At 45.9% G+C, this 27,375-nt stretch overlaps 1 protein-coding gene across 5 annotated transcripts in view; it reads right to left on the bottom strand.

Annotated features, from left to right (window-relative positions):
- The window catches only part of RALGDS (ral guanine nucleotide dissociation stimulator), a 91,887-nt gene that overhangs the window by 6,248 nt on the left and 58,264 nt on the right, over positions 1-27,375 (bottom strand). For all 5 annotated transcript variants that reach the window (XM_053373311.1, XM_053373308.1, XM_053373310.1 and 2 more), the window contains exons 2-14: positions 16,448-16,558; positions 15,294-15,487; positions 14,214-14,288; positions 13,325-13,518; positions 12,319-12,440; positions 11,320-11,535; positions 10,364-10,467; positions 9,486-9,570; positions 5,725-5,802; positions 4,803-4,889; positions 3,959-3,991; positions 1,906-2,027; positions 632-727 (exon numbers count right to left, since the gene is read on the bottom strand). In XM_053373311.1, coding sequence (XP_053229286.1) covers positions 632-727; positions 1,906-2,027; positions 3,959-3,991; positions 4,803-4,889; positions 5,725-5,802; positions 9,486-9,570; positions 10,364-10,467; positions 11,320-11,535; positions 12,319-12,440; positions 13,325-13,518; positions 14,214-14,288; positions 15,294-15,487; positions 16,448-16,558 — 1,517 coding nt within the window. The remainder of the gene's footprint in view (positions 1-631; positions 728-1,905; positions 2,028-3,958; positions 3,992-4,802; positions 4,890-5,724; positions 5,803-9,485; positions 9,571-10,363; positions 10,468-11,319; positions 11,536-12,318; positions 12,441-13,324; positions 13,519-14,213; positions 14,289-15,293; positions 15,488-16,447; positions 16,559-27,375) is intronic.

Here is a 27,375-nt window from a genome sequence, read left to right as displayed (position 1 = left end):
AAAAATTCAACTCCAGTCTAGTTGGCTTCTGGAAGGGGCCAATGTACATTCTTGGCTTGTGCCTCATGCAGCAAGAGAGAGAGAGAGAGAGAGAGAGAGAGAGAGAGAGAGAGAGAGAGGGGGAGTGTCTTCTGCTAGCCTCAATATAAAGGCAGCTTCTTCCTGTCTCCTCAAGTTCTTGATGATGCCTCCTCATTTCACCTGGAGGCAGTGGTACACTCTGGTGTGAGATGCCAGCTCCACTGGGCACCTCCTGCCCCTGAACTGTGCCAAATGGTCATTATAGGAATGTCTATGCCTGAGTTTAGATTTTTATTTTCCTCTTCCCTCCTTGTCCCTTTTTCCTTATGTGTTGTAGAGGGCTGTTTTTTGTTTAAAGAAGATTGGAAACCTGTGGGCAGGGACTGTCTTGTTTTCATTGTGTTATAAGCTGCTCTGGGAGCAATTTTGGCTGAAGAGCAGGATATGAGTGTTCTAAATAAAGACATAAATAATAAACAATTTCTGCAGCCAGGGTGTCTCTGAAAGCTGCTCTCTAGCCCCAACTTGTTTTAAGCTGGCTTTTAAAATGAGGGCTCAGGGATGCCCCTGGAGCAACACTGCACTTTGGGATCGATCCACAAGGACTCACTCGCTCCAGCGCTTGATGATCCCTGTGTTTTTCTTCGCCTTCAAGGTGTTGCTGGCTGACTCCGACAGGGGCTCAATCTCACAGGAGAGGCCGTAGCTGGAAGGAATGGGGGGAAAGGACACTGGTTGGTGTTTGCATCAACTCTGAGCTTCTTGCCTCAAGAGCTGTTCTCTTCACCCTCCTGCAGGATGGGAGAGACTTCAGGCCCAGGGGTTCCAAAGTGGCCTCCCAGGCTTCTCTGTCCGGCCCTCCAGACTCTCTTCCTGGGCTCTGCCCTCCTGTTCACAGGCTCTCACCAGCCCTGCTCTTGGAAAGGGGGCAATGCCTCTTGCCTGCCTACATGGAGAGATTGGGGGTGGGCATAGCCTACAGTGTAAAAGGTGAGAGTGGTACCTGTTGCTCCACTCCCTTTCACCTCTGGCCTTGCCCACCACTGACCTGCTATCCCTGGGAGCTTGATAATGATCATACACAACACTTCACTGGAAAAGGTTCCTCACCCTTACCCTAAAGGTAAAGATAAAGGGACCCCTGACCATTAGGTCCAGTCATGGCCAACTCTGGGGTTGCGGTGCTCATCTCGCTTTACTGGCCGAGGGAGCTGGTGTACAGCTTCCGGGTCATGTGGCCAGCATGACTAAGCCGCTTCTGGCAAACCAGAGCAGCGCACGGAAACGCCATTTACCTTCCCACCGGAACGGTACCTATTGATGTACTTGCACTTTGACATACTTTCGAACTGCTAGGTTGGCAGGAGCAGGGACCGAGCAACGGGAGCTCACCCTGTCGCAGGGATTTGAACCGCCGACCTTTTGATCAGCAAGTCCTAGGCTCTGTGGTTTAACCCACAGCGCCACCCGTGTCCCTCACCCCTACCCTACCTGATACGTAATCCTTTTTTTAAAAAAGGACAAGTTTCTGGTCCTCAAGAGGAACAGCGACGAAGCTGTAACTAAGCAGGATGTAAGAAGAGACTGGCTGCTGGATCAGGCCAAACAGTGGCCTCAATGTGAAGCCCCAGTACAGGAACTAAGCACAGCAGCCACTCTCCCCACTTGTGATTCGTAGTAATTGGTATTACCTCTGACAGTGGAGGTAGGGCACAAGAGTCCTGTTGGATCAGGCCAATGGCCTATCTAGTCCAACATCCCATTCTCTCCCCACCTGTGATCTTTAGTGTTCAGCAAAGGTACTTGCTTGGACTGGGGAAGCACATCGGGGGCAGCCCCATTTGGTTTAATATTTGAGATGAGGGGTGGAAGGAGAGGGCTCACCTCTCTGCCTCACTGAGCCGCTCGATGCTATGGAACCAGACCACAAAGCGATCTTCCTGCGTGAAGTTGTAGTTGTTGCAGGCTGACTGGAGCAGTTTGATCTGGGCGATGACTTCAAACTCCTGCAGGTGGAGAGTGGGGGTGGGGGAAAGCAGGGTTAAACTTGGCTCTCCATACACTTCCTTGCTAGCCCAGAAATATCATTGTAAGCTGTCATATTAATCCCCAGGTATTTCACTTTCTTTACCACAGTCAATCCTGTCTCATTCTGAAACTTATCTCTTTCAATCGGTGTTAAATTTTTCTCTAAAACTTTGGTTTTTAACTTATTCAGTTTAAAGCCTTCCACTTGACCAAATTCCTGAATTAATTCTAAAACCCTTTTAGTACTAGATTCTGGCTCCTGCAACGTCAGTACTAAGTCATCTGCAAATGCTCTCAGTTTATATTGTTTAGCTCCGACCTGTATACCTTTAACCAACCGGTCCCTTCTAATCATATTTAGCAGGACCTCCAGGACCGATATAAAAAGCAGTGGGGAGATTGGGCACCCCTGTCGTATCCCTTTTTCTATTTTAAATTCTTCCGTAACCACATTATTTACAATTAATTTAGCCTTTTGTTCAGAGTATATTGCACCTATACCATTTTCAAAGCCTTGGCCTACCCCCATCCCATGTAGGTTCTTCTTCATAAAACGGTGAAATCTGTTATGATTAAATAAATGGGCACAAGATGTTGGACATAATATTATGTTTGCTGACTGGGAACAGTTATGGACCACAGGTATGAAGTTTACGGCATGCAATGCCTTAAGAGAGAATATTATGAAAATGATATACAGGTGGTACATGACCCCAGTCAAGCTTGCAAAAATCTATCATTTGCCCGATAATAAATGCTGGAAATGTAAAGAAACTGAAGGTACATTCTTTCACTTTTGGTGGACGTGCCCAAAGATTAAGGCTTTCTGGGAAATGATATATAATGAACTGAAAAAGGTATTTAAATATACCTTCTTGAAGAAACCAGAGGCCTTTCTCCTGGGCATTGTCGGCCAATTGGTGCCAAAGAAGGACAGAACTTTTTTTATGTATGCTACAACAGCAGCAAGAATACTCATTGCAAAGTATTGGAAGACACAAGATCTACCCACTCTGGAAGAATGGCAGATGAAGGTGATTGACTATATGGAACTGGCAGAAATGACTGGCAGAATCCGAGACCAGGGAGAAGATTCGGTGAAAGAAGACTGGAAGAAATTTAAAGACTATTTACAGAAATATTGTAAAATTAATGAATGTTAGAAGGATGTTGGATAGAAAATAAGTGGTTTCCAGCTGTAATGTTTCAAGAGATATGAAAAAAAAGAGGTTTTACAAATGGGTAAAAGTTTAATGGTAAGGATTTGCTGAACTAACAAATTGAACTGGAATACAAATAAGGGAGGTATGAGGACGTCCGGGGAAATAAGTGTAAGAAAGTTATGTTATCGAAAATTAATGGATGTTTTTAACTGTTTTTTATTTTATTTTTTTGTATGTTTATTTTTCATTTTCTGTTATATCTTAAAAACTGTCGATAAATATCTTTAAAAAAAAAAAGAAATATCATTGTAAGGGTTCCTATAGCACCCTTCACTGACCTACAGCCTTCCAGAGTTTCTGGACTACAACTCCTATCAGACCTGGCTGATAAGTCACAAAGCGTATAAAAAGTATTAATGAAACAGGGCAGAGTGCTGTCGTTTAGGGTGCCTGCCAGCCACTTTCCCATCATACTCCGTTCCATCCCCCAGCCAGCCATGCCTTCCTCCCAGTATACTCCATTCCATCCCCCTACCCACCTCCATTTTCTGGTTCCTCAACCCCACTGAGCTATAGAGCAATTCTATGGCCATTGAGAATGCTCAGTGCTTGAAAGCCTCAGTTTGGTATGCTGGTTTTATTCTATCCCTTGTTTATGGCTGCTGCACTTTATTGAGAATTTAAAGCCACCTATAAAACGTTTGCTATTCATCATAAAGTTGGTTAAAAACAACAACAGTTCTCACCTTCCTCCTTTTCTCAAAGTTGATCAGGCCAGCCTGAAATAAAAGAAAAGCAGGTTGTTAAAACCCAGGGACTGCCCACCCTCTCCCCAGCTGCCCACCGGTTCAATTTCTGAGTATCCAAAATGTGGAAAAACTTTAAGAATAGGTAAGTTTGCAGCAAAAACAACAGATTCAAGGACCTAATCAGAAAACTCTACTTTTCTGCAACCATCATTGGATTGTTGCTTTTTAGAAGGGAGAGTGGAGTGCGTTCTAAGCATGATAGCATGATGTGATTCGTAAAAAAGAAGGATTATGAAATGAACCTGGAGATGCCAGGGATTGAACCCAGAACCTTCTGCATGCAACGCAGATGCCCTACCAATGAGCCACAAGCCTTTGCTGTGCTATGTTTAACATGGGTGAGGAACCCATGGCCCTCCAAATGTTGCTGGAGTCCCATCAGGCCCAGGCAGCATTGTGTAATGGTCAGAGATGACGGAGAAAACCACAAGACTCATTTCTCAATGGCACTTGCATTTCAGATTTTCAGCTGTTCTTGTTTTGGCGATGCTCTTTAGGCTTGCAGTTGAAATGGTTTCCCAATAACAAAAAAGTGCATTTAGGCACCCCTTTAAAAGCTATAGGAAGCAACAAATGTCCACCAGGGGGCAGTGTGACTACAGGTAAAAATATCTGCTCATGTGAGACTCTTAGGGAGACCTTATAAGGTTCCATCATGGAAACATTATGCAGTGGTGTGCCATTTCTTTACAGGAAGAAAATCAGCGCAACAGGGAATGTGGCAAAGGAAAGATTAGTTTGCTTGAAAGAGGGAGAAGGGGAAAGGCTTGGTGATACGTACATCCACGTAGTCCTTCATGGCTGTGTCCAGCATCACTAAGTCAGTGAGGAAGGTGCCCAGGTAAGGGATGGTGCCTTGCATCACGCCCTGTAACAGGAGCCGAGGGGTTAAGATCACTGAGAGAGCCACCGTGTCCAGAAAGGCCCAACATGGGATGGTTAAAAAATGAGAGATAAGGAAGCTTTGGCCCTCTGCAATTCAGCTCCCTATGTTTCTGGGTCACTGGCAATGCTTGTAGGGGCTGATGGGAAGTGTAGTTCAGCCATGTCTGGAGGGCCAAAGCTTCCCCACCTGTAATAAACAGGATTTCCACCACCATACATCAGGACCAAAGGTTCCACAAAATATGGAGTGCACCAAGGTCCCCTGGGCTTGATCTAGGAAGAGGTATTCCCTCCACTCTCATTATAGGGGCAGCCTTCCTTCTTTTGCTAGCAGAAAGGAATGCTGCAACTTAGATCAGCAGGCCTCCAGCCCTCCAGACATTGCTGGACTACAACTCCCATCATCCCTGATTATTGGCCAGTGCTAGCAGCAAGGGCTGATGGGAGTTTGAGTCCTGGAGGGCCACAGAGGTTCCTTACCCCTGGCTTAGAAGGATCAAGTGAGAAGGTGAAATGAAAAACCTATTTCTCTAACCAAGAATCTGAAAGTCTGCTGATATCTCCAAATAGCACAGACTGATGAATCTGGCTGGGTATTTCTTTATTGCATTTATATCCCATCTTTCCTCCAAGGAGCTCAAGGTGGCATACATAGTTCTCTTACTGTTCTACCCACACAACAACCCTGTGAGGTGGGTTAGGGTGGCCTGGGGATCCGAATCCTGACCTCCCAAGTCCTAGTCTGGCACCCTAACCACTACACCACACAGCCTCTCTGGTAGAAAGCAGTGTCCTATAAAACACCATATTCGACTCACCATCTCCCGCTGCTGCTGCTGCCGTTTCTGAGCCCTCTTTGGGTTAATCTCTAGGGTGGCGAACTTGGAGGTCCCCTCCTGCATTGCCAAGGAAAGAGAGACAGGGAACCATTAATATGAGAGTCTGGGTGAACAGCTTTCTTTTGAGATGACTGCAGTAATTATTAATAAACCAGAGTGGCAGGAGGTCCTCAGTCCCTGGTGGCATCTCCAGGTAGGCCTGGAAAAGACTATGCCGCCCCTGCCTGAAACCCCGGAGAAGTGCTGCCAGTCAGTGTAGACAATAGTGAGCAAGATGGACTGAGCATCTGATTCCGTATAATGAGGATCTGACTCAGTAGAAGACAGCTTCTTATTTATTTCAACCTCTTATTCAGAACCACGAGGACTAGAATCTTAGTTCATTTTTAGGGGAAGGGCCATGCTCACTGCTACAGCATATGCTGTGAGTGCATAAGGTCCTAGGTTCAATCCCAATGGTCTATCCAGGTAGGGCTAATGTGGCCCAAAGCACAGCCAAGGGCCACAGGTGGACCTCAAAACCTTTTCTGGAAGCCCTTGGCAACATTTAACACCCCCCCCCAAAGTTGTGCTGCCTTCCCAAAGCCGGGTAAGCAATGTGCTGGTTTGGAGAAGGTAGCACGAGGGCTGGGGGCATCAAATTTTGGCCATGGTACCCCCATGTCACGGGACGCGGGTGGCGCTGTGGGTTAAACCACAGAGCCTAGGACTTGCCGATCAGAAGGCCGGTGGTTCAAATCCCCACGACGGGGTGAGCTCCTGTTGCTCGGTCCCTGCTCCTGCCAACCTAGCAGTTCAAAAGCACGTCAAAGTGCAAGTAGATAAATAGGTACCGCTGCAGCGGGAAGGTAAACGGTGTTTCCGTGCGCTGCTCTGGTTTGCCAGAAGCGGCTTAGTCATGCTGGCCACATGACCCGGAAGCTGTACGCTGGTTCCCTTGGCCAATAAAGCAAGATGAGCGCCACAACCCCAGAGTCGGTCACGATTGGACATAATGATCAGGGGTCCCTTTAACCTTTACCTACCCCCATGTCAAAATAGTATTGCCGCCCACCCAGTATGAAAAGTTGGACAGCCCTGGTAGAAAGGCTTCCTGCTTTAACCCCTGGGGAGCTGCTGACAGTCAGCGTAGGAAATACTGAGCTTGATAAATCAACGGTCTGACTTACAACCAGTATCAGGCAGCCTCCTATATTTCCTATGCAACAGTTTTTATATACGCAATTGTATTGTTCATGCACGTTTAAAGTAGATTAAAGTGTTTGCAGGCTTGAAGAATCAGGCTTTCTGCAGTTAGGGAAGTGATGGGGAAATGCTTTGAAAAGTGTGGACAACTGATTAAAGGAGGTATGACTAGATGACCCTTTAAGCTCTAAAATTCTATGATTCTAAGATGCATAGTCGCACAGTGCAAGCTCACTTTTGTGTAAGCACACCACCATTAAATCAGAGCAAATGATCAGAGGCCAGATTATGATCTACGCTCTGCAGAAACTCTGTGCAAGAAAAGCCTGGATCAACTGCAGGAATAATGGAATCATGGAAGCAGGAGAGCATTTAAAAACTGACTACAAGGTGGGGTGTCACCCAGGCTCCAGGTTGCAAACCCCGCCCATCGCTTAGATGGATGAGCAGTAATTCTGGGAAAGCTTTGATTGCAGTCTGCTGATAAGAAAAGGGAATCCCTCTGGGATGACTCAATCAGTAGAGAAGCAGATGATAACTCAGGACCATGGGTTTGAGCTGCACATTGCGCAAAAGATTCCTACATTGCAGGGGGTTGGACTAGATGTCTCTCGTGGTCCCTCCCAACTTCACGATTCTATGATTTTCTCCTCCCTGGTACTTATCTCTCACCCTCATCATCCTCACAAGGGGACTCCATAGCAGTTGAGCCCAGGAGGTGCCCAAGCCAAGCAGTGAAGAACTTAAAAGCAGCTGTCTCTGCACGGTTTGCTGCAACAGCATTAGAGGAGGCACGACCCATTCCCTAGCAGAAGAGGGGGGTGGGAAGATCTCTCTCTGGATTTACAGTAGATCAACAAAAGGTTTCTGGTTCTCAGGTCACTTCCAGACATCCTGTTTCTTAAGCCTTCATCCTGATTTGTTCGCACCAAGTTATTGTGAGTTTTAAAGATAATTGTTTTGCTGAGCATTATGCCATCCATTATTTACTGAGAGTTATTCCTTGAAGCTTGCCCAAGGTCACACTCAGGTTGCTTCATGATTGAGTGGGGAGGATTTGAACCCTGGTCTCCCAGGCCCTAGTCTGAGACACTCAGGTATCTTTGCTAATCTTTTTATACAACTGTCTTTTTATCTGATATCTTTGCTAATCTACTTCAAACAACCCAGGGATTTCTCCCAAGAAATCCTGATCTACCTTGTGACCAGTGGCGCAGGAAGGGGGGTACGGTGGGTGTAGGCCGCCTCGGGTGTCATCACTGAGGGGGGGTGATAAAATGGCAAAAATATGAGTTTTTAAAATAATAAATAAAAATTGGGCTCACGAAACTTTTTAGTTCAGTCAACAAACACAACTAAATGTGGCTGGCACTGGGCGCCACACTGCGGGGGCCAGCACTTACCACGGGGCCTAAAGTGTGCCTGAGCCACGCCTCTCTCCTGGGAGTGATGTGGTGGCTTGGGTGCCTGCAGGCTCTGCGCTGCCTGAAACAGTAGTGTGGGGCTTGCGTCTGCCCACCGCCTCTCCCCCAGCCACCCTACAGCTGAGGGGGAGGCGACGGAGAGGTTTTGTGCAGTGCGCTCTGCCCTGGCTCGCCCTGCCCCCATAGGTGGCATGCCCCGCCCCCAGGTGCAGGGCCCGTGCGCCACCCTGGGCACCCGAGCAGCTAGTTACGCCATTGCTTGATACCTATCTCCAAGTTGGCCAGAGAGAGAGGAAAAAATCACACAACCACTCCATTTTCATGGAGGCTAAATGGACCACAGAAGTGAGTGGTGATTTTTGGCCTACCTCTTTAGAAAAACCCTTCCGGATCCTCTAAGAGACAACTTCGCTATGTCTTTGCAGAATCCAGCTGCTTTGTATTGAATCCATTAATTGGTGGAGTAAAAAACCCCTGAGGAGTGGTTGCCAGACTAAAACATCTCCAAAGGTGAGGACAGGAGTAATGGAAAGAGGGTGGGAGTCTCACTTAGCAACTTCCATGACAACGGATGTATAAAGCAAACAGCCAAATGCCAACAGTACAGATACTGACCAATCAGTGCTGCACATAGGAGGATTTTAGGGTGAAGCTGTAGACATCATTTCTTGCCCACCCCCAGCAAAGAAAAGCATATTCCAAATGAATGCCTGTCACCCAATAAAATCTTCCACCTGACTTCACCCCAAAACGGGTAACAGATCTCATCGATCAGTCACTTCACAACATTCCTGCCCAGGGCAAACGAAAGAAAGCTTTCAGGCATCAGTGGGACCAAACCAATCAAGCACATGTGTCTTGCAGATTTCTTTACTTTTTATTATTAGCAGGTACAGTGGTACCTCGGGTTAACAACTTAATTCATTCTGGAGGTCTGTTCTTAACCTGAAACTATTCTTAACCTGAGGCACCACTTTAGCTAATGGGTCCTTCTGCTGCCGCCACACGATTTCTGTTCTCATCCTGAGGTAAAGTTCTTAACCCGAGGTACTATTTCTGGGTTAGTGGAGTCTGTAACCTGAAGTGTCTGTAACCAGAGGTACCACTGTATTTTAAAAGCAGGCATCTTACCTTAATGAGAAGCTCCCGACTCAAGGAATGGTTGTTCTCGTCTGAGAAGATTTCTGACAGCTCGTGGAAAGTGCGGAAGCTTTCTCTGTCAAGAGGGAACAAGGGTATCACTAAAACAAGGTACTTCTGCTTTCAAAAAATCTTCTAAACTGGAGATTTCTATTCTATCCCACTTGGTATCTATATTGGTTTTGAAAACATTTTTACATATGCCATTGCTTTAACTGTATTTTATACACGTAATGTTTTAAATCACTTTTACATAACACAATACTGCATTGCAGCGGGTTGGTCTAGATGACCTTTGGGATCCCTTCCAACTCCACAATTTCACAAGTCCATGATTGCTCTAGTCAATTATGGGAAGGGCCATAGTTCAGTTACAGAGCACCTGTTCTGCATGCAGAAAGTCTCAGGTTCAACCCCCAATGGCATCTCCAAGTAGGGCTGGGAAAGAACCCCAATGCGACACTCCAGAGAGCTGCTGCCAATCAGTGTGAACGACACTGAACTAGATGGATCTATGTTCCAACTCAGTATCAGACAGCTTCCTATATTTCCCATGTTACTGTCTTTTATAGACACCACCATATTGTGGATTTGCTTCAAGATGCTTCACAGGAAGCACTTCGATATGCATGGATTTCAGAAATCCTTACAACAGCCATCACACTGTGCAGCAAGCCGATGCTATTATCCCTTTGCTGCAGGTATGAGTTTGAAATAACAGTTGCCTTGCCTGCAACCGCTCAGTGAATGTGTAGCAGAGGCAAGATCTGAGATGGAAGACTTGGTGGTGGTGCTAACACCCAAGAGGGATCTGCATTGCATGCACTTTCTCCCCCTGCACCCAAATTCTTCCTTCATACCCTACTCACCGGGAGACCTCATCCCATGTCTTCTTCAACCTGTGAACAGCGTTGCATTGCAGGGCAGAGAGAATGGCCCGGAGGGAAGAGAAATTCTTTAGGATCCGGCATTCCTGGAGGAGCACAAGGAAAAACAGTGGGCGTTAGAAGGAGATAGAAAGAGGAGATAGACACGCAGAGATTAAAAAAAACCCTTATTTTGGGTTAAGGGTTATGCAGTTGTTTCCTGGATCCTCTGCCCAGCATTTGAACTGCTATCTTAATTTCCTGGAATGGATTAAGTTCTGTGGCATATACATATGTGTGTGTGGGGGGGGGGGGGGAGAGAGAGAGAGAGAGAGAGAGAGAGAGAGAGAGAGAGAGAGAGAGAGAGAGAGATTTGCATTTAGGTGACCCAAATATTGCAGTCAAAAGGAAATGCAAATTAAAACTCCCCGGTTACAGGTAAGCAACAAACTAAAAACTTGTTGCCTATGTTGAGTTTTGCTGCACTTAACAGCAGTGTTAGTAGCAAAGAACGTAAGAATGTAAGAAGAGCCTTCTGGATCAGGCCACTGGTCCAGCATCCTGTTCTCACACTGGCCAACTAGATACCCTGTTGAGAAGTCTAAAAGCAGGACTTGCTTGTGATCCCCAGCAACTGGAGTTCAGAGGCATCCTGCCTCCCGGTAGTGGAAGCAGAACACAGCCATTGTGGCTAGTAGCTGTTGGTAGCCCTTCTCCTCCACGAATCTGCCTAATCCTCTTTTAAAGTCACCCAAGTTGGTGGCAGTCACTGTCTTCTGTGGTGAGGGCTAGAAACTTGATTGAAAAGAAACACACACACCCGCCAAAAAAACCCCAACCACCCATGTTCTTGAAATGCCCCATTCCAAAACATACTTTGGATTGAGTCCCATCTCAAACCACAATACTATTTTTTTTTTATTTTTATTTTTGCAGGGGTCTACAGCCAAGCAACCTACCCGAGCTACTTGAATCCAGTGGTCCACCACCTTGGCTCTTTGCTGTGGCTTCAGGGCCCGGTCCCCAAGGCAAGTTGAAATGATGCAGTTGGTGACACGGTTAAACTGGGAGACGGTCGCCCGGATGGTGGGGGCCAAGTGCTCCTTGCCCTTCTTGTCCCGCTGGGACCAGATGCAGCCAAGGCAGTGATAGGGAACCACCTTTTTGAAAAGCTCCTGCAACAGAGAGGCATTAAGACAAGGATCAGGAAAAGCAAGGATGGAGGCTTGAAGAGGGCAAGATGTCATTCATTTACAGTGGAGGCTTGGGTTGCGGATGTGATCCATGCAGGAGGCATGTTCGCAACTTGCAGTGCCACGTCTGCACATGTGTGGGTTAGGATTTGGCGCTTCTGTGCATGCACAAAGAGTGATTTAGAGGGTCTGTGCATGTGCAGAAACCCGGCAGTAACCCGTTCCGGTACTTCCAGGTTCAGCAGGGTGGGCAACCAGAAAATGCACAACCTGAAGCGTCTGTAACCCGAAGTATGACTGTATTTAGAAATTTAATGCCCTTTCCAAGAGTTTTGGAGGAGGAGGAACATAAGCACATTAGAACATTCTACTGGATGCATCTTGTCCAGCATCTTTTTCACACAGCGACTAGCCAGATGTCCACAAGGGTGACCTGAGCACAACAGCATTCTCCCCTCCTGCGGTTTCCAGCGACTTGGTACCCAGAGGCATGGCTAAGCTGCCTAAGGCTTTATAAGCCAAAACTGAATTGAAACTGGAAGAAACTGATAGCCAGCGCAGCCAGGTTGGTACCCATGTCATATGCTCATTCCATCTAGTCCTAGTGGGAAATCTGGCTGCTGAACTCTGTGTTAGTTGCAGTTTCCAAAAAAAGTCTTCAAGGCCAGCCCCACACAGCAATCTAACTCAGAGTAATATCTTATATAAGAGAGAGGGTGGGGGGATTGTCACAGAAAGCACTCCCGGGCTGAATCAGACACTCACGGCATCCATTAGTGTGAATTGTTCGGCCACCATCTCCGGCGAGAAAGAGAGGAAATCTAGCTTGCCTTCTCCTAGCCCATTCTCCTCTTCTAGCCGCAGGGTGCAGCTGGCATGGTCCACAGCTGGGAGAGACAAGGGGACAGAGTCAAGGCATGGAGCAACCGGCTGGAAGGCCAGCAGAGGACAGGGCATCTGCCACTGCTCCCCGACCCCCAGCCCAATCTAAGCACAGATCAGAGGGGCTATAAAAGGAAGTGGCAGAGAACACCCTTCACAGGCAGAATTCAATCCTTGGCATCTTCAGCTAAAAGGGTCTCATGGAGTCAGGCTGAGACCATCTCCAAAGCTGAAGGCAGCTGCTGCCAGTCAAACTAGAGACTATAGGCACTCCTGATTTTGCATGTGTTCAAAGAACGTGTGACTATGCATGCATGGGCTGTTTTTGGATCAGCCACAACAGGGGCGTAACGAGCTTATGTGTGCTCCATGATGTCCTGGTATGCATCCCCTGCACAAATCAAGGGTTGCCTGCACATGTCCCACCCACCCCACCCACCAATGGCCATTTTGGACGATAGCTGTAGTCCAAAATCTCTGGAGGGCACCAGGTTGGTGAAGTTTAGCCTGTATGATGGAAGGGGGCCATCGCTCAGCTGTAGGGCAAAAGTTTTGCATCTGCAAGGCTCCAAGTCCAGTCCTCGGGATATCCAGATAAACGGAATTGGGGTGGTGGGGGAGAATCCTCTCTGCCTGCCTGTGACCTTGCAGAGCTGCTGCCAGTCAGAGTTAGTGGCCCTGGGGTATGTGGAACGACTGGCCAATGCATTGGAATGCAGCTGCTTAATCTTAATCTGGCCTTTCTTGCCTATGGAGCTCAGGCAGGCTGCCCCACCCACTCCTGCTTACTATCTTATCTCCACAACAACCCTGTGAGGTAGGCTAAGCTGAGAGAGAGAGAGAGAGAGAGAGAGAGAGAGAGAGAGAGAGAGAGAGAAGCCCTGCTCACCTTCCGCCTCCACCTCGGCCCGCTCCTGCTGCTGGAACTGCGTGAAGAGGATGCGGGCTCTCCGCTCCAGGTCTGAGCCTGGGATGTTGAGCCGCACATAAATTATCAGCTGCTTCAGGCAGGCGTAGTCCGGAGGCTTGCGGAAGTCTTCGGAGTACTGATCCAGCCAGGCACCCAGGATGGACGAGATGGTGCTGAGGAGGAGGAGGAAGAATAAGAAGTTGGGCTTCCTCCACAAGCCAGGCCAATGGGCGTTTCAGAGGGTTGCATTGCACCCAAAAAAGGGGGGGTTGACCTTTAGCCTTGAGGGGTGGGGATCCTCCGGCCCATGGACCTAATTGCTCCTCCCCTTTTGACTAAGTCCCATGCCCTATGTATGTGACACCCCAAGTATGGGGGCAGGTAACTCTGCAACTGAGCCAAAGGAGGCAATGGTCGCTGATTGTCCACATGGGCATCTGACATCGGCGTGGTATCAGGTGACTGACAGATTGGCAGCCCCGGGGGGGGGGCATGGGAAGTTGAGGATCTGTGGCCCTCTGGCTGGATCCAATCCCTCACCCCCACTTCCATGCCCAGAATCCAGACTGAAGAAGGGTTCCTCACCCCTGTCCTGGGGTAACCAGATTCACTTCTGAATCTTTTACTGTCTCTCTCTCACACACAAAATATTGCCATGCTGTTTAGAAACCTGAGGAAGTTGCCCAGCACTCCATCCCTGCTAAGGTATCCAAGATGGTAGCCTCCAGTTGTTGTTGGACTACAACTCCCATCAGCCCCTACTAGTTTGTTCAACGGTGAGGGAGTGATGGGAGTTGAGGTCCAAAGATGTCTGGGGAGTACTACCTTGGCTACCCCCTGCGCCATCACTCACAGGCCAGACACTTACTTTTTCAGCTCCAGCCTCTCGTCCACTGCATGCCTGGGGTGGTCTCCATTGACCTGGAGGTGCAGTTTGCCATATCTAGAGGACCAGGGAAAGCCAATCAAAGCTTTGCAATGCATACATATACGTTTCAGGGATTACTGGACGCCCACTTGCCCCCAAAACAGTTCCAACTACCAGCATGGTCAGGCTGGTGGAAACTGTATTATTGTTTCATTTCATTTATGAATCACCCCCCATGAGCTGTCCCACAAAGCAATTTAGAATAAAACAACATTGCATTGGGTAAAAAAAGAATAAAGACTCTCATCCTCATCCATAGTGGATTTTGTACAGGGCTTTCAGAGTAACATTTCTGAGGTAATAACTGCCATTTTTATCAATCACTGTTTATTTCACCAATGAATTGCTCCTCCTCATCCAGAAGTGATTTACCAAAAAAGCAATTATGAATATAAAAATGGTTTAAAACCATGGCTCATCCATAAAAATCAATCCAGTGGGGTTCAAGATTTTGGAAGGCTTTCATCGTCAGCAGGTGCCAAAAAGACAGTAGGAAAGGCACTTGTCTGATATGCAATGAAATGGGGTTCCAAAAGCTCAGTGTCACCCCACTAAAGGCCTAATTTTAATGGACAGGCCTCCTGGTAGGATGGCATCTGCAGAATGCCTTCTCCTGCAGAATGCAGTGATTGGCTGACTATTACTATTATTGCATTTATAACTCACTTTTTCCTTCAAGAAGCACAAGGTGGTGTACATGGTACAACCACCTTCCTATTTTACCCTCACAGCAACCCTGCGAGGTAGGTTGGGATGAGAGTGAGTGACTGGCCCAGGGTCACTCCAGTGAGCTTCATGACTCCATAGGAATTTGGACTTTGGACCCCCCAAGGTCCTAGGCTGACACTCTAGCCACTATGCCAGGGGGCATATGTATGGGGAGATCTTTCAGGTATCTGAAGGAGTCCACAGCGACTACCATGCTACACCACTGACTGCTCTTCCCGACAGTAGCTTGGACTCAGGAACTGGTGCCTTACCCCACAGAGCCCCACAAGGAGAGAGAAGGCAGAAAATTACCTGTTCAGAAGGAGGTCCAGGACCTGCTTGGTCGTGGCAAAGGCACGGTATGTACAGAGGAAGATGGTGACGTAGGTGGAATCATTGCCTTTGAATGCAGAGACGAGGTATTGCACCAGCTTCTCCAGGGTCCCGGCTTTGATGGTCCGCACCTTACACGTCTCGTACAGGTTTAAGGCCGACTCGTTCTCAAACTGTGAAAGGGACAGAGAATGACATGAGCCGCTGCTTCAAGGGGAGTTGTGGAAGCCGTTCTAGTGCTTTTCCAGCTGCACTGGCTCCCGGTGGAGTACAGGGTCAGATTTAAGGTGCTGGTTTTGACCTTTAAAGCCCTTCACGGCCTAGGACCCTCGTACCTACAGGACCGCCTCTCCTGGTTTGCCTCACGGGGGACCTTAAGGTCCATATATAGCAACACCCTAGTGGTCCCGGGCCCTAAGGAAGTTAGATTAGCCTCAACCAGAGCCAGGGCCTTCTCAACACTGGCTCCGGCCTGGTGGAACGCTCTGCCTCATGAGACCAGGGCCCTGCAGGATCTGATTTCTTTCCGCAGGGCCTGTAAGACAGAGTTGCTCCACCTGGTCTTTGGCTTAGAATTAGTTTGATTCCCTCCCCCTCTTTCTTTTTCCTTTCTCCTCCTGTGAAGAGGCTGCATTCTAATGTTTTAATGTTGCATTTTAATCTTTTAAAATTGTATTTTAATCAACTTGTTTTTATTATTGGTTGTTAGCCGCCCTGAGCCTGGTCTTGGCTGGGGAGGGCGGGGTATAAATAAAAATTTATTATATTATATTATTATTATTATTATTATTATTATTGAGCTGTGAAGGTGGGGGGGGAGACATTACCCCTCCAGATGTTGCACCGGGTAACATCACTAGGAGTAAGTGCATCTCTGGTCCAACTTCCATGTATTATCTGAGAGGCAAGGCCTCTGCTTACATGCCTCCAGCAAAGGACAGTCCTGTTCCACTGGTCAAATACTCAGAACAGCCCTGTAAGGTTGGCAACTTTAGTTGCCTCCACACCAGAGACAGGAAGTTGCACAGGTTCTGAGGTCACATCAGAACTAGCGACCTGCAAGCTCATAAAAAAGTCACTTTCATCCATAGTGCCCTGTCTGTTCTTACGAAAGGCTGGAAGCCTTCACTTACCCCCAGCCATCGCTGCCCCTTGTTGGCTGTGTGGTGGAGCTGGACTTTCCGGAGCGAAATGCTATAGATCACGCCATCTTCCACCTCTTCTCCGATCTCCTGAGTGGAGCTCTGCAAAGGGATCAAAGAAACAGAAAGAGATGGGCAAGTGGGCCTAGCAAATAAAGCGTATGCACTGTTTTTGTCAGCTTCATGGGTACAAAATGGCAGTCCAAAAGGGATTAGCTCAGGCATAGGCAAACTCCGGCCCTCCAGATGTTTGGGACTACAATTCCCATCACCCCCGACCACTGATCCTGTTAGCTAGGGTCATCTCAAGGCTCCGAAGCCAAAAGGTAGCCATATTTCAAGAGAACGTCCAGATCGCAAGAGCTCCACAGAACATGGTGGATGTCCCTTATTTTGAAATACTGCCCAAAAAATCCTGCAGTACAGGGGCTACAGCTTTTGACATGCCTACATTTTTTAAAGTTTAAAATCTATTCACTGCCATTGAATTTCAAACCAGGACAGAGCTGGGGGAATACTTCTTTGGATACTGTTTTAGGTTATTGTTATTTTAATGTTTAAGAAGTCTTACATTATTGTTGCTAATTGGTAATTTTATTGTTCTATCTTTTTTTGGTAAACTGTTTCAGTGATGATGATTTTTTTTTACCATCAAGCAGTGTATAAATTTCATTACAATTTAAAAAATTAAAATTAAAAAAATAATTTGCATGTTCTCAATATGCCAGGCTGCAAAGAAGTATCGCGCAGAGGCTTTTCATTTGTGGAAGCTGGTTGCGAATGACCTACTGCCACTTAACAGGGGTTGGGGTTACATGTCACAAAAGTAGGGGCTACAATAAACTGTTGCTGTGTGAATTGTTTCTGTTCAGATAGATTTCTAACTAATCAACCATGCCCTTTTTCTGGATACTTTGTTCTACTTTTACTCGCCACTCAATTTTCTCTCTGTCCCCTTCCCCTTGGACAAACAGCATTTTGTGGTTACAGAGAATACTCAGTTCTCATTGGGCTGTTTTTGTGTGTGAGGGGGTTTCCCTCAAGGTATGTTATTGTACTTCTGCAAGCCTTGAGATTTCCCAGGAGCATGCCACACACCTTCCTCATATTTCTTCCTTGCTCCATTTTGGAAACAGAGCTGTCACAATTCAGCATCAGAGCTTGCTATTGTTATTAAGAACTTAATCTACAACTTGATCTAAGTTTACCAATCACCACAAGATTATGCCTGCAAAAATCACTGCAAAATAACTGGAAAACAATCAAATAGCATTTTTAAAACAACAACAACAACAACAACAGGAAGCTGCACATCTTACAAAGTTTACATAACATTTTAGAAAGCAGAAAAACACATGAGATATTAAGTGCACTGGAAAAAGTGACTTTATTTATAAATTAGTGGAATGATAAGATTGTTATATTTTTTTCAGCGCTTTGTTTATAGACATATAATTATAGCTGTTTATTATGAGAACTATATGATTCCCCCCACAATAAATTTGTTCTCTTTCCATTATAAAACCTCACCCTTTAACAGATAATCAGCAAAATTTTTGAATAAATATCTTAATGGTTATGTCAAATATATCAAACAATATCCTTTCTTATATGAATGCCATTAAATGTAATCAAACTGTCACTCCCACTCTGTCTTTATATTTGATGTATTCGTACAAACTTAAGTGTTGTGCTTAGTTTTTGTAAATTTAGAAGAAGAAGAAATCACAGCGCAGAAGTGGAATCTGCAACAAATAGTTGCAGCATTGAGAGCTCACGTTCAGGGTGCCAGCCAGACAGCGCACCCTCTTCCAGGATGCGCCATTCTTTCCCTCCTCCAGCATGAATTACATGCATGCCTCAACAGAACATAAAACTGGGAAAGTATGTGTGTATGGACTTTTCTAGTGTTATTTCTCCAGTTTATAGTGATGCGATTTTGGGGAGTGGGAAATTGGAAACTGCCTTCAACCGACTCAGACCACCTGGTCCACCTAAGTATTGGCTGGCAGTGGCTCTCTACGGCAGAGCTTTCCAAACTGTGTGTCACGGCACGTTAGTGTGTCGGCTGCAGTGTGTAGGTGTGTCGTGTGAATGCTCCCTGCACAACCACCAGGGCTGGAAAGGAGTTAGTTTAACCTCCAGTTTGCTAGTAAAACTGAATTGCTGTGTCGCGAAATGAAGGATGTCTAGTAAGTGTGTCCCCAACATGAAAAATAAAAAAAATGTCCAGGAGCACCTTAGAGACCAACTAAGTTTGATACTGAAGAATCTGAAGAAGTGTGCATGCACACGAAAGCTTATACTGAGAACAAACTTAGTTGGTCTCTAAGGTGCTACTGGACCTCCCCCCCCCAACTAAAACAGACCAATACGGCTACCTACCTGAACCCAACATGAAAAGTTTGCAAAGCTGATGCTCTACCACTGAGCTACAGTCTTAAGAGTGGGAGAGACCCCACAGGGCCACTTAATTACTAAAAAATGTTTGTTCCCTAATAATGAACTCAGTGTATGCACACTCCGCCCTCATGTCTTTAGAGGTGGGAGTAAGCAAATGTTTCCCTAAGGGAGGAACTCTGCCCATGCTCAGAAGTGCCCCACGTGCCAGCATCTCTCAAACAATATAAACATTCATGCCTTGGGCAGGAAAGGGCTGTATGAGCTCAACTAGGTCCTGGAAGGTGGTAGTGGTGAAGTAAAAATGACCCCTTGACAGGAGGGGTGGAGACCTCGTCAGGAGGAGCTGAGTATGCATCTATAGCAAAAGAATCAGCCCCACAGCAGGGAAAGTTACAAAACTGTTCCCTGAGCGCTGTTTGACAGAGGAGGAGGAGGAAAGTTGAAGGAAGCCAAAACCACAGGAATGGTGGGCAGTTTCCTGGAAGGTCAAGACAGAAAACACACAAACCTCTCATTTAAGGCAAACAAAAAACAAAAACAAAACCCTTATCTTCTAGAGAAGGCACAAAAGCAGGTGGCAGCTTGAGCCGGGTCCAGACCATATCCTCTTATCAAATGACAATATGACAGATACACAGCAGCATTTGCGGAGTCATTTTATATATATTTAAAAAGTCAAAGATACTTAATGACAAATCCCAAACAGGTAAAAATTGAAATGTAAAGCCTGATTTAAAAAACCCCATGGTTAGCATGCCAGACTAGGACCTGGGAGGTCAGGATTGAAATTCCCACTCAGCCATTAATTTCATTGGGTGAATATAGCCCAGTTGGTTAGAGCAGGCATAGGCAACCTTCAGCCCTCCAGATGTTTTGGCCTACAACTCCTACAATCCTTAGATAGTAGGCCCAGATGTCAGGGGTGATGGGAATTGTAGTCCAAAACATCTGGAGGGCCGAAGGTCTCCTATGCCTAGAGTGTGGTGCTGATAACACCAAGGTTGCAAGTTTGATCTCCATATGGGACAGCTGCATATTCCTGCATTGCAAGGAGTTGGACTAGAATGATTATTCTCAGGGTTACAATTCTATGATCCTATGACCTTGGGCCAGTTACTCACTATGAGCCTACCCCACCTCACAAAGTTGTTGTGAGGGTAAAATGGAGATGTGAAGAACTGTGTAAACCACCTTGCGCTCCTGGGGGCGGGGGGGAGGAGTTGTGGAATATAAATGCAAAAAAAAAGAAATGAAGCTCTGCAAAATTGTCTGTATTCAGAAGAAAATTGCATACAAAAATGTGTACGGTAGAAGTAATTTTCATAAAAACGCTGCTGGGTTTTAATGAGGACTTTTAAAAATAATACCGCAAATTGATGTGGAAATCTGGAGGAGTGAACTGAAGATTTGGAATACAGTATGAGTAACCGAGAGAAACAAGAGACCACACAAAATCTGACTCACAAGCTGCAGAACGCAGATGAGTTGGCAGATGGGAAATGGTCTCTATCTCTCTCAAACCAACTCACCACGACATCATCTTTTACTCCTGAAAATGAAACCTGCTCTTGCCTCAATCACTTCCCCCTCTTGACATCAGAAACCCAGGATTTGCCCGCTGTCAAGGGTGCTAAAAGTGCCCAGCATTAGCCAATATCTCAAGGTTGCAGGTACAGTAAATCAGAGCATCTCACAGGTGCATCACTGGCGTCAACAGTTTGGTACAGTGGTTAGTGTGTGTGACTAGGACCTGGAAACCAGGGTTCAAATCCCCACTCAGCCAGGCAGCTCACCTTGGGCCTGTCACTCACTCTCACGCTGACCTACCTCACAGGGTTGTTATAAGGATTAAATGAGGAGAAGGAGAACTATGTGCACCACTTTGAGCTCCTTGAAAGAAAGGTGGTCTATAAATACAAGGAAGGAAGGAAGGAAGGAAGGAAGGAAGGAAGGAAGGAAGGAAGGAACTTGCAGGCTGCTTGTGCAACCCTCATTTCACCAACTGTGAATGTCAATTGTGGAGGCCGTAAATCTCCATGGGTCACAGACATGAAGGAGACAAAAGGGAATTCTTGCTGGCTTCAAAAACTGTCACGGGGGACTTCTAGTTTATTACAGTAGTACCTTGGATTAAGAACTTAATTCATTCCGGAGGTCCGTTCTTAACCTGAAGCTGTTCTTAACCTGAGGTACCACTTTAGCTAATGGGGCCTCCCGCTGCTGTTGCAGCCACTGCACAATTTCTGTTCTCATCCTGAAGTTGTTCTTAACCCGAGCTACTATTTCTGGGTTAGCAGAGTCTGTAACCTGAAGTGTCTATAACTCGAGGTACCACTGTATTTCATTTGTATCCCACCTTTCCTCTAAACAGTCAGGTGGCATCCATGGTTCTCCATTTCTACCCCCACAAAAACACTGTGAGGTAGGTTAGGGTGTGTGTGTGTGTGTGTGTGTGTGTGTGAGAGAGAGAGAGAGAGAGAGAGAGAGAGAGAGAGAGAGAGAGAGAGAGAGAGAGATGGTAACCAGTCCAAGGTCACTCAGTGAACTTCACAGCTAAACAGGGCAGATCTGAACCCGGCTTTCCCACATCCAGGTCTGAACCTCTAACCCAGAGCTTTCCAAACTTTTCATGTTGGTGGCATACTTTTTAGACATGCATCATTTCGTGACACAGTAATTCAGTTTTACTAGCAAACCGGAGGTTGAAACTAATCCCTTTCCAGCCCCGGGAGGAGCGTGGGGAGCATTCATGTGACACACCTACACACTGAAGCCAAAACACTAACATTGTTGCGACACACAGTTTGGAAAGCTCTGCTCTAACCCTTAGACCATCTTGCTTCTTGTTTTTCTAACTCAGATCAGCAATCTGCCTTTGTATGTTCAGGAAAGGGAAAAACAGACAGACACGTGATCAGACATCTGGGGTGGGTGGGTGGGTGTCAAGCTGAATCAACAAGCCAGGCCCCACCCTCTGGACAAATGCCAGTCCCTTTGGGTCAGGTCCCAGTTACCAAAATGAAGTCGTCACTAAGGGAAGCTCATTGTGTTTATCGACCCTCTCCCTCCCTCTCTCCAATACAGACTGTAGAGGCGAAAAAGACAACTAAGGTTTTGTGATACAGCTTGAATATCTCTGAATGGTTTTACATGTTCCAGAACAAAATCTGAATAAGCTTCCTGTATAGCCACACTGTGTAAACAAATCACATTGGTCTAAACTGACTGCATTCCAAAAGTTATGGATTCAAATCACCCATGACTTCACAATACAGTGCACACCAGAGGTGTGAGATAGGAACATGCTCCCCATTAAGTCACTATCTCCATTTTGACTTAAAGGTGGAGTGTCTGTTTTTTATATGCAGATGGTCCCAGGTTCAATCCCCAGCATCTCCAGTTAGGGTTGAGAGAGACCCCTGCCTGAAACCCAGGAGAGCTGCTGCCAGTCAGTGTAGACAACACTGAGTTACATGGATACCAATGGCTCAGTAGAGGACAGCTTATTATGTTCCTATCTCAACAACAGCCCTGGCAATTAGTCCCTGTGTCCTGTGGTAGCGTTCACATTAACTCGCTTTTGGAAAAATCCTTGATATTTGTGGAGGTTCAAGCATTCTTAAATTATACGTGTGGTGTGAGGACCAAGAGATGGACAATGAAAGTGGACCCCAGGACACCTGGGTGGGGGGAGGTACACCTGCCTTGAAGCAGCACGAGAGAAGGATCTATGGGGTCTTGGTGGACCACAAGCTGAACCTGAGACAACAGTGTGATGCAGCAGCAGCAAATAGAGCAAATGCTATTCTAGGTGTCTAGTGTCCTGACCAAGCGAAGTAATAGTACCACTAGATTCTGCCTTGCTCAGACCAAACCTGGTATACTGTGTCCAGTTCTGGGCACCTCAATTTAAGGATATTGACAAGCAGGAATGTTTGCAGAGGAGGGTGACCAAGATGATCAAGGGTCTGGAAACCAAGCCTTATGGGGAACAGTTGGGTCTGTTTTGCCTGGATAAGAGGAGACTGAGAGGAGATATGATAGTCACCATCAGATATCAAGAGTTGTCACATGGAAGGTGGAGCACGCTTGTTTTCTCCTGCTCTGGAGGGTAGGACTCGAATCAATGGCTTTAAGTTACAAGAAAAGAGATTCTGACTAAACATCAGGAAGAACGTTCTGGCAGTAAGAGCTGTTTGACAGTGGAACCTCCCTTGGGGGGTTCTGGGCTCTCCTTCAATGGAGGTTTTTAAGCAGAATTTGGATGGCCATCTGTCATGGATGCTTTAGTTGAGATTTGTACACTTTAGGGGGTTGGACTACATGACCCTTTGGGTCCTTTCCAATTATAAAGTTCTATGAACCCCATTGGTTTCAAAGAGACTTATATTTAGAATAATCTAGTCCAACCCCCCCCCCCCGCAATGCTCAGGATCACAGCTATTTAAAGTTTGGAAGGATAAACACCCACCACCTATTAGAGCTATGAAGATCCTGTGGCCCTTTGTACATTTGAACACACAATGTCAATCTCATTTAGACACCTATTTGGGCATACAGACTGCCTGTGTTAACTTACACGCATAAATCAGAATCAACTAGGTATTTTTTTATTGTCAAGTGTCCACTGACAACGCTTCTTCCTTTTCTTGATAAGAGTTGCAAAAATTGAAATTAAAAAGGAGGTTCTTATTAATAAAGCCACTCTGAAGTGGCAAATGCTTAGTTGGCAAAGGCCGTTATCAAGGAACTTGAAAGCAAGAATGGAAAGTTGACTCGGCAGTTATGATGCAGGCTCAACCTCACGAGGTCCCTGGCTGCGAGGAAAAGCCCCAGAATGGAAAAAGTGCTCACTCCGTTTCCTTCCCCTTTTGCAAAATTTGCACAGCCCATTCATATATATATATAGAGAGAGGGAGGGGGAAACGGAAGTTAATGAACAGAGCAATAGAAAAATAAGAAAGCCAAGCATCACGCAATACTGGCAAAACTCACTGCTTGCCTTGGGGTTTTTCCTCTTCATTTTCTGGGAGGTTGTTCCAAGCAAAAACTCTTTTGCTGAGCATGTTTGTTCTTTGATTCCTTCCCAGAAATGGGGAAATCAAAACAAAGCAGAAACAGGAACAGCTGGAAGTCTCAGCTTGGCACCTGAGATAATATTTCTGGGTAAAGATTCCCCCCCCCCAAGTCATTTTATAACTTACATAAAATAAATAGAAGTTATAGCTATGGATGAAAATTAAAAGATGAAAAACAAAACTATAAAACTGGCATGGGGTTAAAATAACAATATCCAAGTCATGAGAGAAAAAAAGTGACAATGCATGTTATCCGCATATAAAGAATATTAGTGCTATTGGATTATCAAGTGTAGTTCCAGATTCGCCTGGCTGATGATGAAGGCCATCTTGAAAATGATCCTTCTGCTGTCTATGTAAGAAAGGAATGCCAAATGATATAGAAGGAAGTGCTTGGAGGTTCTAGTCCTTGTCAAAACCTCAAATTATGTCTAATTTTCTCCATTATAAGCTCTATTTCAGAGTCAGCGGCACCAAGTGTCCAGTGTAAGATTTTGGGCAGCTTTCCATTGAGTTGCAATTCTGAGATAATATTTCTGATCTGGGACTGCCCATAAAGGAACTATTTTCTGCCCTTATTGTCGCCTTGTGATGGTTTTGTGCCAACAGGGGTGAGGGGTCCTGCTCATATTCGTAATGGTGAATCCTACGCACTTGAGAACTTAAGAAGAGATTTCTGGATCAGGCTAATGCCCCATCTGGTCCAGCATCCTTTTCTCACAGTGACCACCTGGATGCCCCAATAGGAAGCCCACAAACAGAATCTGAGCACAATAATAATATTCTCCCTTCCTGTACCTCCAGCAACTTCTATTCAGAAGCATTATCACCTCCAACCATGGAGCCACAACACAGACATCATGGGCAATGGCAATCAATAGCCCTCTCCTCCATGAATTTGTCTAATCCTCTTTTAAAGCCTTCCATGTTGGTGGCCATCGATGCCTCCTGTGGGAGTCAGTTCCACAGTTTAACAATGTGCTGCATGAAAAAGTCCTTTCTTTTATCCGTTCTGACTCTTCCAACATTCATCTTCCTTGGATGCCCACGAGTTCTAATGTTGTAAGAGGAGAGAAACTTTTCTCTATCTACTTTCTCCATACCACATGCAATTCTATAAACTTCCTACATGTAACCTTTTGGTCACCTTTTCTCTAAACTAAAAAATCCCAAACGCTGCAACCTCTCCTTATAAGGGAGTTGCACCATCCTCTTGATTATTTTTGTTGTCCTTTTCTGAAACCTTTCTAACTCTATATCCTTTTTTTTTTAAGGTAAGACGACCAGAATTTGCTTTATAATGCTTATATTGTTGACGCCATGCCCTCAAGGAAAATCACTTAGGGGATGAGTGTCAGGCTCCAAATTCGCAGGGTAAATTACCCACCCACTTAGCCACCTCCTAGCACTTCCTATATGGTAAGTTAGTCACAACCAACAGGTGGCATGTTAACTTTAAGAGGACTTCAGGATCACTCTGAATTCAGCCCCTTGACAGTTTGCAATCACCACTGCTGAAGAAAACAGTGTCCATCCTAAAAATAAAAAATTTTTTTTTTAAAAAAATACCATGTAGAAAACATCAGGTGGAAGATCAAAAGTCTTGGGCCAGTTAAAGTCTCTTATGCCTCAGCCAAGGATTCCCTCAATTTTTCACAGCGCAGCAGAAGGACAAGAGTGTTTTTAGCAAAAAAGGCATTAGCCACTTTGTAGCTGCCCAATCTCTCCCAGAGAGCTTCAATGGGGAGGAGAAGAGGCGAGAAGTTCACCATGGGAGGGTTTGGTAGGTGTGAACAGCATAAACCACACAAAGCTCTTTGCATGTTGAGCACAAGGCCCATTTCACAAAGAGAGGGCAACACGTCTCAGCCAAGAACTGCAGCTGACAGGCCATGCGTTTCAGAAGGCTGTGGGTGTGTATGTCAAGGATGCGGGAGCCTTTTTCAACCCTAGGGCCACATTCTCTTCCGGGCAGCATTCTGGAGGACACGTACCAGTGGTGTGCAAGGCCAGAGGCAGATGCGGGGAGAGCAAAAATAGTGAACACACACCCTCTATTCTGCATCCAGGCAAGCAAGCTGCATGATTAGAACAAGGACATATCCCACCAAGGCTAAGGCCAGATATATTGGTCCCCAGGGCCGAGGTTCCCCCTCTTCTCTAAGTGAATGCGACTTAAGAGAATTCTGCTTCCAAAACCAGAAACTCATAAAAGGATTATCACAGAGTTTTAGAGTTTAGAAGACATTTTGAAGTCTGACCTAAACGCTTAGATCTACAATGCAAAGATATCCAGATTTTTCCAATGTGCCTGTACTTTGATGGGGCCATATACATAATTACCATCGATTTTGGCTACATGGCTGATGTTGAAGAGAGAGCTTGGAATGGGGCTAGGTAATACAGGTGCGGTAGCTGCGGTTTTAAAGTGGATTCTGTCCAGAATCTCAGTGTATTGAAAGCAAGCTATTAAAGGGACAATTGTGGGCCTTGCTGGAGCTCTGCTTAAGTGCCCATTAGTCACCAAAACAAATAATGAAATATTATTACCCTGCAGGCAACAGAGGTGCTTAGGGAGGTTATTTTTAAGTGGAGGAGCAACCCAGACAGAAATCTTGCTGCAATTAGGTTTGTTCCTTCCGTCCTGAAGTCGATACAGGCCAAATCAAATGTAAAAGGTGTATGTGTACAGTGGTACCTCGGGTTAAGTACTTAATTTGTTCTGGAGGTCCATTCTTAACCTGAAACTATACTTAACCTGAAGCACCACTTTAGCTAATGGGGCCTCCTGCTGCTGCCGCGCCGGCGGAGCACAATTTCTGTTCTCATCCTGAAGCAAAGTTCTTAACCTGAAGCAATATTTCTGGGTTAGCGGAGTCTGTAACCTGAAGCGTATGTAACCCCGAGGTACCACTGTACTGTTTTAGACACACATGTGAAAGGGGTGGAGTGAAAACTGCTCCTTTGAGAGCAGTTTTCTCTGTGTGTCAAAACCTCCCTGCATGTGGAAAGCTAGTAGTTTCAAACACACATACCAAGATGAATAGCTTTCTCCAGACAGGAAGATTCAAATCACACACGCACACCTGTTTGGATTGAGACAGAACTACCCCTGCGAGACTGTGTGTATTGCTTCTGTTTTCCTAACACCTTGACACTGAGGGGGGAAAACCCTGAAAAGAAGGCTTAGCCATCTTGGATGAGTCGCAAGTTCCATCAAGCTTCCATCACTGTGATTAGCACCTTTCATCCGCTGTTACTCTATGGCTGCAGGCTGCAGTGACTGTTACTAGGCGACAGTATTTTTAGGATGACACATCACTCTGTGCAGGGAGTTAGTGATGCCAACTGTAACAATGATCGGAGCCATCGAAAAGCCATTAAAAAAACCCACACATTTAAAATCCTCCTGGGCTGCAAATTCACAAATCCCTCCTC

Source organism: Podarcis raffonei, chromosome Z, assembly GCF_027172205.1.
Source record: "Podarcis raffonei isolate rPodRaf1 chromosome Z, rPodRaf1.pri, whole genome shotgun sequence".
NCBI lineage: Eukaryota > Metazoa > Chordata > Lepidosauria > Squamata > Lacertidae > Podarcis > Podarcis raffonei.
Note: the sequence above shows the minus strand (reverse complement) of the source record. Positions and strands in the feature narration are given on the sequence as shown.